This window comes from Hibiscus syriacus, unplaced genomic scaffold (genome assembly GCF_006381635.1).
Source record: "Hibiscus syriacus cultivar Baekdansim isolate YM2019G1 unplaced genomic scaffold, ASM638163v2 tig00001818_pilon, whole genome shotgun sequence".
Lineage (NCBI taxonomy): Eukaryota > Viridiplantae > Streptophyta > Magnoliopsida > Malvales > Malvaceae > Hibiscus > Hibiscus syriacus.
This window is the reverse complement of record NW_024061892.1, coordinates 40,629-53,971: the sequence shown is the minus strand read 5'-3', so window position 1 is coordinate 53,971 and position 13,343 is coordinate 40,629. Positions and strand designations below refer to the sequence as shown.

The following is a 13,343-nucleotide window of genomic DNA, read 5'->3' as shown; positions in this document are numbered from 1 at the left end:
GGTCATTTTGGCAAATCCGGAAAAAGTTGGTTAAAATCGTATATTATATGGGATTTTTGGTCACTGAGGTTATTTTCTCTATTTATAAAGCAATATAAAGTTAAAAATAAAGTTAAAATGATTCTTTTAATCCATGTGTTTATATTTTTTCTCTAAGTGCTTCAATGTATCATATTTTATTTTGTTTAAAAGCCTCATTAGCATAACTTAACCGATTATATAATTGGATTAAGGGTAGTATTTATGTATTTTAAAATATTAAGAAGGGACAGTCTTAAAACAACTAGATGTCTTTTTCTGATATTTTAAAATAAATAAATATCCCACTAGAAAAACCTAAAAAATTGATTGCATTTAAAATTAATTAATTTTGAAGGGAAAATGAAATATTCATTATTTTAAACTTATCGAGACAATTTGCTAATTTTATTAGAGATTAAGTCTCGGTGTTTTTAAATTATTGAATATCCCTTATCTTTTCTAATAATATTCGGATTAATAAATTTAATTTCTTTCTTTGGTAGAATAATTTTTTTTATATGGAATCCTTAGGAAAAATATTATATTCTTTTTATTTCAGTTGGGAAGAGAAATATTCGTCCTAAAGTATTTTAGGGAGTATTTTCTCTTCAATTGGAAATAAGAGAATATTTATATTTTTCCTTAGAATTTTTGTTCTATAATATTGTATGGTTGAATTAGGAATAATGGAATCGTGATCTAAATATATATTCGAATTCTTAGATTTCTACTATTTAAAGACAATATATAATCGATGGGTACTAATTTTGGGCGTTGTGGGGGTGCTAATCCTTCCCCACACGTAATCGACCCCCGAACTCTTTTTTATTACTAAAAATGAATTTCTGATTATACGTGGATCGATACATCTTTTAAAATGATGTTTTTCTTAAAAAACTCTTTTAAAAGAAGATTTTTGGGTATTCGGCCTACCTAACCCAAAAGGTCGATGGTGACTCCGAAACATTTCTTTTACAAAATCGGGTTTTCACGAAATGAGTCGAGACTCGTCGTATCGCCGGAAATCGGTTACGACAATTAGCTTCAACGTTATATTTGTCATAAGAGACAAATGTGTTTTATTTTATTGGGAAGAATTCAATCTGATTGTATTCTTTTCAAGTTTAAAAAATTCAAAAGTTAAAAGAAAAATGTTGATGAGACCATTTTTTCTTTTATTGGGACACTTAGTCTAATAAGTTAGTAGGTTATATAATTAATTAAAACAATTGTATTGAATACTGTGACATTTAGTTGAAATTATCAAAATACCCTCGCTTTTGGACCCATTTTTTAATTCCTTTATCCGCCACTAGTGCTGAGGCAACATCTTGATCTACCTTCAGTCTCTGGTTCATGCCAAGAGCTTTTTCTACCTCAGAGTCTTCACTTCTTGGGTGAAGTAACTGTTCCAAGTTTCCATTTGGCATGAACTTAAGGATTAGTGCCTTGAAATCGCCTGCTGAACATACACTTATGATTTTAACGAGGTTCCGATGTCGGATTCGTCGAAGAGCTTCGCATTCAGCTAGAAAGTTCTTGGAAGCTCCATGTTGTCCCATTTTGAAGACCTTGATAGCTGCCAAACTTCCATCATTGAGAACACCCTTGTAAACTGATCCAAAGCTACCCTCTCCAATCAAATACTCTGAACTAAAATTCCGGGTAGCGAGTTTGAGATCGTGTTGCCTATGCATTGGATATATCTCCGGTGAATCAGCTTACTCCTTAACCTGATGGACGCCTGAATCCTTCTTTCTACTCACAAACCAAAAGACTAACACAGAAGCCAAGATGAATGCAAACGACGCTATTAGTACAATTCTTAATCTCGAACCGCTGAACTTTTCTCCAGGAGAATCGCATTTGGGTAGTTCTAAGTCAGGTACTCCATCACAAAGCTCGAGATTTTCGGAAAGGGAAATGACTGTCAAGTTTCCGAAAACCCCTGCTGTTGGAACCTCCCCTGAGAGTTGGTTCCTGGACAGGTTTAAAACTTGCAAGAACCTTAAAGATTCTAGAGAAGCCCGTATGTTACCGGTGAGCTTGTTTGAAGAAAGGCTAATATACTCCATCCCTCTCAATTTGTCCAGAGAATTTGGTATGGTTCCTTGAAACGAATTTCTAGACATATCTAAATACAGAAGGATTGAACAATCTCCAATGTGAAAGGTATATCACCATATAATCGGTTATTCCAGAAGTCTATCGCTTGAATCATATCTAGACTACCGATTTCGGGCGGAACGGATCTGGTTAAAGAATTGAAAGACAGGTTCAAGACCTTACCGAAACTCGGGATTTGAAATATATCTCTTGGTATGGTACCATTAAGCAAGTTAACTGAAAGGTCTAGCAACTGAAGACGCTGACAGTTTCCGAAGCTTGAAGGAATGGTCCCTTCTAAGAGATGAACTTCAGCCAAATATGTCAAGTTTCCAAGAGACTCTGGTATGTTTCCTGAGAATCTGTTTTCATGTAGCAAAATGTACTGTAAGTTTGGCAAAGTTCCTATTGAAGGTGGAATGGTTCCGGTTAAGGAATTGTGTTCAAAAGCGATCAGGATTACGTTGATCAAATTGCTTATTTCTCTAGGCAAGGTCCCTTCAAAAAAGTTGTTGTTCATCACCAACAATGAAAGTTGTCTCGAGAGGTTGCCTATGGAAGATGGAAGTTTACAGGTAAGACGGTTTTCGGCCACCGAAAATACTTCAAGTTGGGGAGAATTTGCCAAAGAAGTAAGGAAATCCATGCCTCTTGGTTCATCATTAACCAGCTCATTACTCTGTAAGCTTAATATTTGAACATTTGGTAGGTTCCCTAGACATGGGATTTGGCCACTGAAGCTGTTGTTTGCGAGGTCGACTCGAGTTAAGCTTGAAGCATTGCCTATGGATGGTGGTAAGCGTCCGGACAAGAGATTCCCTCCCAAGTAAAGGGTTGTTAAGCTAGTTAGATTAGTAAACATGTCCGGCGGAAGGGTACCTGTGAGTCTATTGACAGCCATGGCTAAGACAATCAATGAGGAACAATTGAACAGTGAACGTGGGATTTCACCAGAGATGCTGTTAAGACCGATTTGAAGATTGATTAAGAACGGAAGGCGACCTAACCCTTCTGGTAGAGGCCCTTTCAAACTGTTGGACATCAGAACAAGATTCGACAACGAGGAGAGATTCGCATATGAAGACGGAATATGTCCTGTGAGAAAATTCGTCGAGAAAGATACGTCTGCAAGCTCTGACAGTGCACCTAACTCACTTGGAATGGTACCTTCCAGCCGGTTGACCGACAGATCAAGATAGGAAAGCCTTGACACCGGTATCGTTCCTTGAATTCGATTAGAACCAAGAAAGAGTGTTCTTAACTGAAAAAGACGATAAACGTTATTAATTTTTTTTAATAAAATAAATAATAAAAAAATATTTAAAATATTATTATTTTTATATAAAACATTAATAATTTTTAAAAATCCATTTAAGTGTCTAATAATAACAAAACATATAGAAAAATAATAAAATTAGTAGTGCTTTTTTAAATATGTTAATAAAACTGGTAAAAAGCTCAATAATAACAAAATCGATAAAAATAATAATATTTCTAATAATTTTTTATCGATTTTGTTAAAAAATAATAAAATCAATAACACATTTTTTTAACCGTATATTAATGGTGAAGCACATGAGAGACTTTCCTGTTTCTTCTCGAGGACTGCTACCAAAGAGACTGTTGTTTTGAAGGTAGAGGTGGTTGAGAAATGAAAGGTTCCCAATGTGAGGAGCAGTGGTGCCCACAAGGTCAAGGTTTTCAAGGCTGATGCTTGTAACTCTGTTTAGTGACATCACAAGTAACACCGGTCCAGTTGCAGAAGGAAGAATTGAGATTCCAAGTCCCAAGAACACCGAGAGGATCTTAATGTCGGACAAAATAATAATTATTCTATAGGTATTTCAACAGATGATTCACAATAAAAAATTTGCTCAAAAAAATCAGAGAAAAAAAAGTCTCTAGGGTTTAATAAAATATTATAAAATCAAACAATCCCCAAAATTAATCCACAAGCCGAACTGTTATAGCAAAAAATCGTCTTTATTCGAATTTTATCAAAAATAAAAAAATCCCAAAAATCACTCAAATAAGCAATATCCAAAAAATCCGGCCTAAATCGGATTTAAATTGACTTCCTAATTGACAATCGAAATATTACCATAAATCGTAAAAAATATCTAAATCTAATGATTTGGAAGGAAAAACGACAGAATTTGAGGTTGAAAAAAAGGCCACATGGAGCATAGCTCAATGTGGAGAGCGTACGCGTCGAAAAGAGCTTTTCGGATTAGAGTCTTATGCGCGATTCTGACACCTGTAGCCAAAGTTATGGCCAAAAGATTGAAACATACTCAAAACGACCCCAATGAGAAACATGTCACAATCAATTCCCGCCTTTACGCTGATCTGTCAATTCATGGTATCTCAGCGCCATCAATGTGCAATCTGACAACTCAGCATCATCTGTCTCGGATCTCCTGCATCAGATCATGAGTTATCTGGGACCTGAATACAAGAAGGGATTCCTGGTCAGTATTGTTGTTGAACCTTGGAAAGCCTTGGGAACAACCCAGCAGTGGATGGAAAGTGAGGCAGATTAGAATCAGAAGGATGATTTTTGTGGCCATTTTTGTTTACTCTAGCCTTGGCTACGTTAAGGTGGAGGATGGGTATACAAAATTTTCTGACTTTAGTACTATATTTAGTTAGTTTCTTAGCTGCATTGTCCACGAAAAAGAAGAAAAACAAAGAAACTATTGACTTTTTGTTTGACTTTCTTGAAAAAAAAGTCTCTATATTATGGTATGAAGAGGTTGTGCATCACAAATCACAATCAATCTTTTGAAAAGAAGAGAATAATCAAAGGATCAGTGTTTTTGTTCTCTTAGCTAATCAACTCTACCTCACCCGAATTTTGTTCTCTTAATGACTCGAATTCGAATAGCATATTTAGCCATTTAGGTGAGTTTAACAGGGTATGTTCTTCTGCTCCGTTTAAAGGTAAAGTGATTGTATTTAACAGATTGACAGTGGAATTAAAATAGTATCACGTGTTCCTTTTGGGTGTTTAAAGTCAATGAGTGAGATGGATGGGTGGAGTCCCATTGCGAATAATAAAATTCTTTTGTTTACTTCCCTGGTGAGTACGCAAGCTGTATGGAAATGGCGATGAAATTTCGCAGCTTATCATCAGATATATTATACTGATCGGTATATCTCCGACTTATTTTCAGTCAGATATAGCTGCTGCTTTGCATTAAAAGGACGCCACAAGTTTTAAGGATCTCCTGTTTGTTATGGAAGTGGACATGGACTGTTCTGTTTTGTCTTCCTTTCATTTAAATTAAAAAAAAGTCAATATCAGACCTGTTATGCTTAAAAGGGTTGGTAGTATTATATAAGTACCTGGATATTTGGTTTCTGTATATTGTCGGATAATTTTTAAACTAAACGATTTTAATTTAGATTTTTTAAATAAAACAGACAAGTTTAAATTTGGGAGATTTAGTAATGTCCAAAATTTTATTTAGTACATCTGTAGAAGAACCTCTCTCCTTCACTTGTGTTTTGCTGATGATTTTTGTCATGATTTTATGGATTTTATTTTGGGAGTTCCAAGTGTTCTCGAACAGTTTTATGAGATGTTTAGATTGAAGTTTAATGTAGCTAAAACCGAATTCTTTACTTGTGGTGTGGATGAAGATAAATTTGATGAAATCCAAACTGCTACTGGGTTTAGGTTGAATAGATTATCTCTGAGGTATCTTAGTGTACCTTTAATAACTAAAAAGTTCATTGAAAAAGATTGTATGCCCTTATTGGAGAAGATTAGAGCTAAGCTTAGGGCTTAGGGCTTGGTCTAGAAGGAATATTAGTTATGGCTGTTGGTTACAGCTTAATAAGGTTGTATTGTTTAGTATTATCAATATTTGGTGTAGACAACTTATTTTGCCCGAGTATGTGATTCAAAAATAAAGTTGTTGTGTATGCATTTCTTCTAGAAAGATAAATGATCTTCCAACTAAAGGAGCTGGTGTTAGTAGGGAGCAGGTTTGCTCTTAAAATTCAAATGAGGGCTGAGGGATTAAAATTTTACTTTGCTGGAATATATCATGTAGTTTGCTCCTTGTGAAATATATTTTGGCAGGTGATAGTTCCTTTTAGGTGATATAGGTGAAGGAATATGCTCTGAAAGGGAAGGATTTTTGGTATGTTGAATGCATATCTCATTTCAGCTAGAGCTTGAAAAAGTTATTAAAATTGAGAGTTGAAGCTAGGAACCTTTTTATTGTTGGGGTTAATTCGTCGTTGGTAAATAATAGTTGGAAATGGGAAAGAATAACGGAAAAAAGGAGAGCGTGCAGTGACAAAGTCTCATTTGGTTCCCTTTACATATTCCTAAACACTTCGTCATAGCTTGGATGATTATCCTAAATAGACTGCCAACAAAAGATAGGTTTACTTGGATGGAGATTGACACGACTAGAATTTGTGAATTTGTGGTATTGACTTGAAAACCAAAACTCATATTTTTGTGATTGTTCTCACTCCTGTAGTGTTTGGAATAAGGTTATGCAGATTTGTGGGTTGCCTTATTGGTCGATCGTTAGGAGGATAGTTTGATGTAGGTTATAGATAATTTGAAGGGAAAGACTTGTTTTTTGTTTTCTTTAGTTTGTCTGGACCGACTTTTTGCATTATGTCTGGGAAGAGTGCAATTACAGACAATTTAGGAGGATTACTTGTTCGGTTGATGTATGGGTGAGTGTATTAGGGAGATTGTTCGTATAAAATTGCATGGTTATTGCACTAGTCTGACATGGTGAATTTTATGTTTTGAGCGGGGGATTCTTTGAAGTGTTCCCTTATTGGTTGTAACTTGTTGCAGTTGTTGCTTTTCTTTGGATAATTTTTTAAATAATATAAGAATATTATTTATCTAAAAAAAGTTAATTAGTATTATATTATATTATATTATATGATATTGGTGAATGAATAGAACAATGCTCAAGCTAACTTGGCAGGCTTTGAGATTTTATAAACTAGGGCGTCTGATGCAGGAAGCTATAGTTTAACCCACAAAGTGTACAGGTCTTGGTTTACAATGGGCGGGATTTTAACCCAAAAAGAGGCCCTAAGAAAACTATTGTCCACAAAGCAACATACAAGCCTTCCAATAAGGGCATATTCGGTTCAGTTTTCAATAAAATACGAATCGAAGCGTATTTTATAAGTTTTTAAAAATTAAAATCGAATGGCATAAAAATTATAATTTTTGGTTCGATTCGGTTTAGTATTGTGATTTTGGAGGGTTCATTATTGTTCAAACTCAACAACTAAATTCTAAAGTAAGCAAATTTAAAATATAGATCGAGTGAAAATATACACATTTAAATTTATAAAAAAAAAATTATTATTTTTAAGATTTTATTTTTTAATTTTGTCATATAATAAATTTTAAATAAATTTATTTTGGATAATTATTTTTTTTAGTTCGATTTGATTTGGAACAAACGGTTTCCATATCAAAAAATCAAAATAGAATAAAATTGTATAATTATCTTTTTAAACTGAATTGAACCATAAAATAAAATATATACATCAAACCAAACCGAATCGTACAATTTAATTGAAATCGATCTTTTAATTTTCTTGATTTTGTATCTCACCTTAGTATGAATGAAACATGTGAAATTGATGCATAACTGTTCCTATTATAAATAGGGCCTTCAGTTTCTTATTTCCCACTTGAAAATGAACATTCATGAAAGAACCAATCAATATAAGTTCAACTACCTAACTCAAGAAAAAAGAATAAACTAATGGCAGCTTACTTCAAAGTAAGCAGCTTCACGTACTAACGTGGCGTTCCTTACAGCCAACATCATTCACCTCCTGCGATTCTCGTAACAATATATACAACTCGACCCTATAAATTCCTCCACGATGGCAGCCTCCGTTTTCTCCAAATCCGAGAAATGCAGCGTTTGGAACAAGAGAACCGTGGGCCTTGCATCCAGTTTTTGCTGCTCCAGCTTCCTCTCTTGCTACCACATTAGTGTTTCGTGCGCCACTGGAGCCAACCACCCTATTATTTCCTCCAACGCCTCTTTCCACCCTTCTGCCAACCCCTGCCCTTCACGCTCAACCTTGTACCAATGGCTTCTCAGCTACCCTCTCAGCGTTTGTTTAAGGTTTATTGGTAAAATCTCGAACATGTGCTCGCGTGCTGCGTTGGTGATGAGCGTGGTGATGAGCGTCGTCGAATCATAGTATAAAATAGCGGTTGCGGCATCTGTCGCGGTTGTGGTGTCGTGGTTGCGGATGCTGCGGACGTTACGTAACGTGTCGCAGGCGTGATTTTTTAACGTGTTGCGGCTATCGCGGACAGTTGCGTTACGTTAATATTGCGTCGCTGTGACCTTCAAAACTGTTACGATGCGGCCGTTACACTGTGTTGCGGCCTCAATTTAATACCATGCGTCGAATAGAAGTATGTCTCCGCCATGATGAGTATGTTTGCGTAACGAAAGGTGAGCCCTACTGCTCCTACGGTGTTTGGCGAAGCCGATTGTATCAATATTTGGTTTACGTTGTTTTTAATGGCAGATGCTTTGTTGTTGGTCATGGTGACACTAGAGAGTAGGAACCCTAGGCCTTGGGATTCAGGTGAAAGTTCGCTGCTCATGAAACGGGCTGCAACTCGTTTCATCCTGGATGATCCGAGTATCGAACCCGATTTGGAGGCCTTTTGCTTGTTATTGTTTTTCATGTGGAAAGCTTTCAAGTGTGAAACATAGAGGCGCCTGAAGGAACATCTATTGGTGGTGATGGTAGTGGTGGAGAGAAGGCTTGGAACAAAAGGTTCAAAAATGACGCAGATCCTCGCGTAAACAGTGCAGATGATTCGTGCCATTAGCGCAACGATCTTATCGAATGTTTTGTTCTATAGGGAAACCTTTTTGAAATGTCGAACCTGTTTCCTTTGGAAAGAGATTCTCTCATTGTACTCCATGTTTCTCTTTGGTCTCTGCATTCTTTTTATTGAAAAGTAAAGCCAACTTTCGGTGGAATTGTTAGCCACTTTCGGTGATATATTTTTCGGTGGAAAAGAAACCGAAATTGTCAAAATTAGACGCATGAAATTGTTGAATTTCATGGATGGTAAAATCTCAATTTTAGTCATTGTAATTTAGGGTTTTTACAAATTAGTCCTTAAACTTCAACTATAAATACCCTAGCTTATTTAGCTTCAAAACCATCCCAAAGCATTCTAGCTTTCTTCCAATACTAGAGAATTTAGAGAGTTTGAGAGTTATTTTCTCCTTTTTATCAAGAGAGAATTATCATTGTTTTCTCCTTGGTAGATAGAGAGAAATTCTAATTCCTATTTTCTCATAGTGAAATTCTTCTACCGTTGCCCGTGGTTTTTACCCTATATTATTTAGGGGGTTTCCACGTAAATTTTGTGCCTCTTTTATCCTCATTTTTATTTTCTCAAATTATCAGTTGTGATTTTGCTCTATCCGATAGCCGTCTTCCGCAACAATTGGTATCAGAGCCAGATTATAATGTGTAATATCTGCTTATTGTCTTTGTGGTTGCCACCAAAATGTGGATCCTCCAACATAAGAAAGTAAGAAGTTATTACCCATTCTTTGAAGGTTCCAAAGAACTATTCACGATAGTAAAATAGTAGGAGCTATCCGTAAAAGAAGTTATGGCAACGAAATTTGATATTGAAAAGTTCAATGGGAGAAATTTCTCACTGTGAAAATTGAAGATGAAGGCCATCCTGAGGAAAGACGGTTGTCTAGCAGCTATCAGTGAAAGGTCGGTGGAATTCATAAATGACAACAAATGGATCGAAATAGACGGGAATGCTATGACAAACTTTCATCTGGCATTAGCAGATGAAGTATTGTCAAGCATCGAGGAGAAGAAGACAGCTAAGGAGATATGGGATCATCTCACTAAGCTGTACGAGGCCACATCGTTGCACAATAAAATTTTCCTTAAGAGAAAATTGTACACTCTCCGTATGCCAGAATCTACTTCAACGACGGAGCACTTAAATACACTGAACACTTTATTTTCTCAGCTTACATCCTTAAGCTGTAAAATAGGAAAACAAGAACGTGTTGAACTTCTACTTCAAAGTCTACCGGATTCGTATGATCAACTCATCATCAACTTGACAAACAGTAATGTCACCAGTCTAGTCTTCGATGATGATGCAGCTGCTATTCTACAAGAAGAAAATCGGTGAAAAAATAAGGAAGACAGACAAGTAAATCTGCAACAAGCAGAAGCGTTGACAACAATGAGAGGGAGATCAATAGAACGTGGCCAAAGCAATAGTCATAAACATGGTAGATCGAAGTCGAGAAGCAAGAAGAATTTAAAGTGCTACAACTATGGAAAGAAGGGTCACTTGAAGAAGGATTGTTGGAGTCTAAATAAAAATTCCAATCCACAAGGCAATACAGCAAACACTTCAGATGATGGAGATGCTCTATGCTGTGAAACGTCAACCACCGTATAAGGTAGAAAAATATATGCAGATATATGGCTCATTGATTCGGGAGCAACATATCACATGACCTCAAGAAGAGAATTGTTCCATCATTATGAACCTGTATCAGGAAGATCTATGTATAGTTGCAATGATCATGCCTTAGAGATCGTTGGAGTGAGAACCATCAAATTGAAGATGTATGATGGAACAATCAAAGTTGTTCGAGATGTGCGGCACGTGAAAGGCCTGAAGAAAAATTTATTATCCTACGGATTGTTGGATAATAATGCAAGCAAGATTAAAACACGGAAAGGAATCATGAAGGTGTTTTGTGGAGCGCTTGTGGTGTTGAAAGGCAAAAAGATAGCAGCAAACTTATACATGCTGAAGGGAGAGACTTTGCTAGAAGCAGAAGCCTCTGTTGCCTCATGTAGTTCAGATTCTGCAATGCTATGGCATCAGAAACTTGGACACATGTCAGAACAAGGAATGAAAGTTCTTGTCGAGCAAAAGCTACTTCCAGGCTTAACAAATGTATCACTTACTTTGTGTGAGCATTGCATAACAAGTAAGCAGCACCAGTTGAAATTCAACACGTCAAATTCTAGAGGCAAAAATGTTCTAGAATTGGTTCATTATGACGTATGGCAAGCACCAGTTACATCCCTAGGTGGAACAAAATACTTTGTCTCATTTATTGATGACTACTCTAGGAGATGTTGGGTGTATCCTATTAAGAAGAAGTCAGATGTGTTTTCAACTTTCAAAATCTTCAAAGCGCGGGTGAAACTTGATTCTGGAAATAAGATCAAGTGTTTCAGAACAGATAATGGAGGAGAATACACAAGCGAAGAATTTAATGAGTTTTGCAGGAAAGAAGGCATCAAAAGACAGTTCACAGTGGCAAACACTCCTCAACAAAATGGAGTGGCAGAGCGGATGAACATAACCTTGTTAGAAAGAACAAGAGAATTGTTGAGGGATGCAGGCCTAGAAAAATCATTCTGGGCAGAAGCAATCAATACCGCCTGTTATTTGGTGAATCGAGCTCCATCAAATACAATAGAGCTGAAGACACCAATGGAGATGTGGACTGATAAACCAGCTGATTATTCAAACTTCAATGTATTTGGAAGTATTGTGTACGTGATGTACAACTCCCAAGAAATCTCAAAGCTGAATCCAAAATCCAAGAAATACAAATTCTTGGGGTATGCTGATGGTGTAAAGTGGTATCGCTTGTGGGATCCCACTGCCCGCAAAGTGATCATTAACAGGGATGTTATCTTTGTAGAAGATAATCTACAAAGAAAAGAAGAAGATGGTAGTGCTGAAAAGTCAGAGACTACACAGATACATGTGGAAAAGGTGTTTGAACAAAGAGATTCTTCTGAAGCAGAACCAGCACATGATGAACAAGAACCAGAGAGTTCTGAAGCTCCAACAACTCGTCAATCAGATCGTGTGAGAAGACGTCCCAATTGGCACTCAGATTATGTTATAGAAGGTAATATTTCATACTGCCTTTTAACAGAGGACGGTGAGCCATCAACATACCAGGAGGCAATAAACAGCTCAGATGTTTCACTATGGATGATGGCGATGCAAGAGGAAATTAAAGCCCTTCATAAAAATAATACATGGGACCTTGTGCCACTACCACAAGGAAGGAAGCCAATTGGTAACAAATGGGTCTTCAAAATCAAGTGAAATGGTGATGATCAAGTTGAGAGGTATCGTGCAAGACTGGTGGTCAAAATATATGCTCAAAAAGAAGGTATTTGTAACACCCCCAACCCGTATCCAACCCGGATACGAGTCCGAAGTGTCGCATTGACTTTTCAAACCTTTATTCGTATAAAATAGTGAGTAATTTTAAAAACTTTTATAATAGTTAACTTATTCAAAACATTTACAAAACTATTCAGAGCTTATTCAATATATTCTTTTGATTACATGCCAACTAGAACTTTATATAAAAAAAAATATACATATTATTCACCTCTCTTCTGATCTGACATTCGGTAAGGAGAACTGACCTGCCTTGTTCCTCTTTACTTCTCTTTTCGCTTTCCAAACCTACGTGTGAAACAATCACATGCTAAGTCGATGACTTAGTGAGGCATATAAAACATATAATATTTCATATAACATAAAGCATACATAAACATATACCATCATTATCATAATCTCTATCATTATCATTAAGAAACACATATAACATCATGTGGTTCATGTAACACATTTCAAACCACTTACTTTTGATAACCATTTATAAACTCATCGTATGTTTTGTTTAATCTCTTTATTAGCCCATGTACACTAGTGAGAACTTAAGGTATGTGAGTACATTGAGGTTGTGCACACATATGCTGTCACCACAGCTCGATCAATGTCCCGAAGGACCTATCCAGAGGTCATAAAGATCCTCGGTAACTATCCAGAGGTCATAAAGATCCTCGACAACTGTCCATAGGTTCCGAAGAACCTAGGTAAACTGTCCATATATTCCTTAGAACATAGGTATACTGTCCATATGTCTCGAAAGACATAGGTAATTCTGTTACAACTCTAAAACTTTAATCACCAAATTCTAAAACTTTACAATTAAGTCACTAACCCATAGTTTGGGATGTTACAACTCTCCCCTCCTTATAAGAAAATTCGTCCTCGAATTTTCACTGCACATCTTGATAAGAACATATCTTCTAATGTTCTTATGTTGCTTCCCTGACTTATTCTATTTTGTCATCAT

The 13,343-nt window shown here is 36.2% G+C and overlaps 2 protein-coding genes across 2 annotated transcripts; both read right to left on the bottom strand.

Moving 5' to 3' along the window:
- Nucleotides 1-1,271: 1,271 nt before the first annotated feature.
- LOC120134389 (receptor kinase-like protein Xa21) lies at nucleotides 1,272-1,718 on the bottom strand. The gene has a single exon (XM_039150825.1). The coding sequence runs from the start codon at nucleotides 1,716-1,718 to the stop codon at nucleotides 1,272-1,274; it is 447 nt and encodes a 148-aa protein (XP_039006756.1).
- A 24-nt stretch (nucleotides 1,719-1,742) lies between these two features.
- Nucleotides 1,743-8,986, bottom strand: LOC120134378 (LRR receptor-like serine/threonine-protein kinase EFR). The gene is made up of 4 exons (XM_039150815.1): nucleotides 8,548-8,986; nucleotides 7,933-8,201; nucleotides 2,254-3,388; nucleotides 1,743-2,155 (listed from the first exon to the last, which is right to left on the bottom strand). Exons 1-4 carry the CDS (start codon nucleotides 8,984-8,986, stop codon nucleotides 1,743-1,745), a joined length of 2,256 nt encoding a protein of 751 aa, XP_039006746.1.
- Nucleotides 8,987-13,343: the final 4,357 nt, after the last annotated feature.

What these genes read in the sequence shown, in the direction of transcription:
- LOC120134389 (XM_039150825.1), bottom strand. Translation starts at nt 1,718, where the DNA reads ATGCATAGGCAACACGATCTCAAACTCGCTACCCGGAATTTTAGTTCA.
- LOC120134378 (XM_039150815.1), bottom strand. Translation starts at nt 8,986, where the DNA reads ATGGCACGAATCATCTGCACTGTTTACGCGAGGATCTGCGTCATTTTT. An exon ending in ATACTTCTATTCGACGCATG is followed by an intron (nt 8,202 to 8,547) that starts GTATTAAATTGA and finishes CGTGAAGGGCAG; the next exon opens with GGGTTGGCAGAAGGGTGGAA. An exon ending in TTGGCTGTAAGGAACGCCAC is followed by an intron (nt 3,389 to 7,932) that starts GTTAGTACGTGA and finishes CGTCTTTTTCAG; the next exon opens with TTAAGAACACTCTTTCTTGG.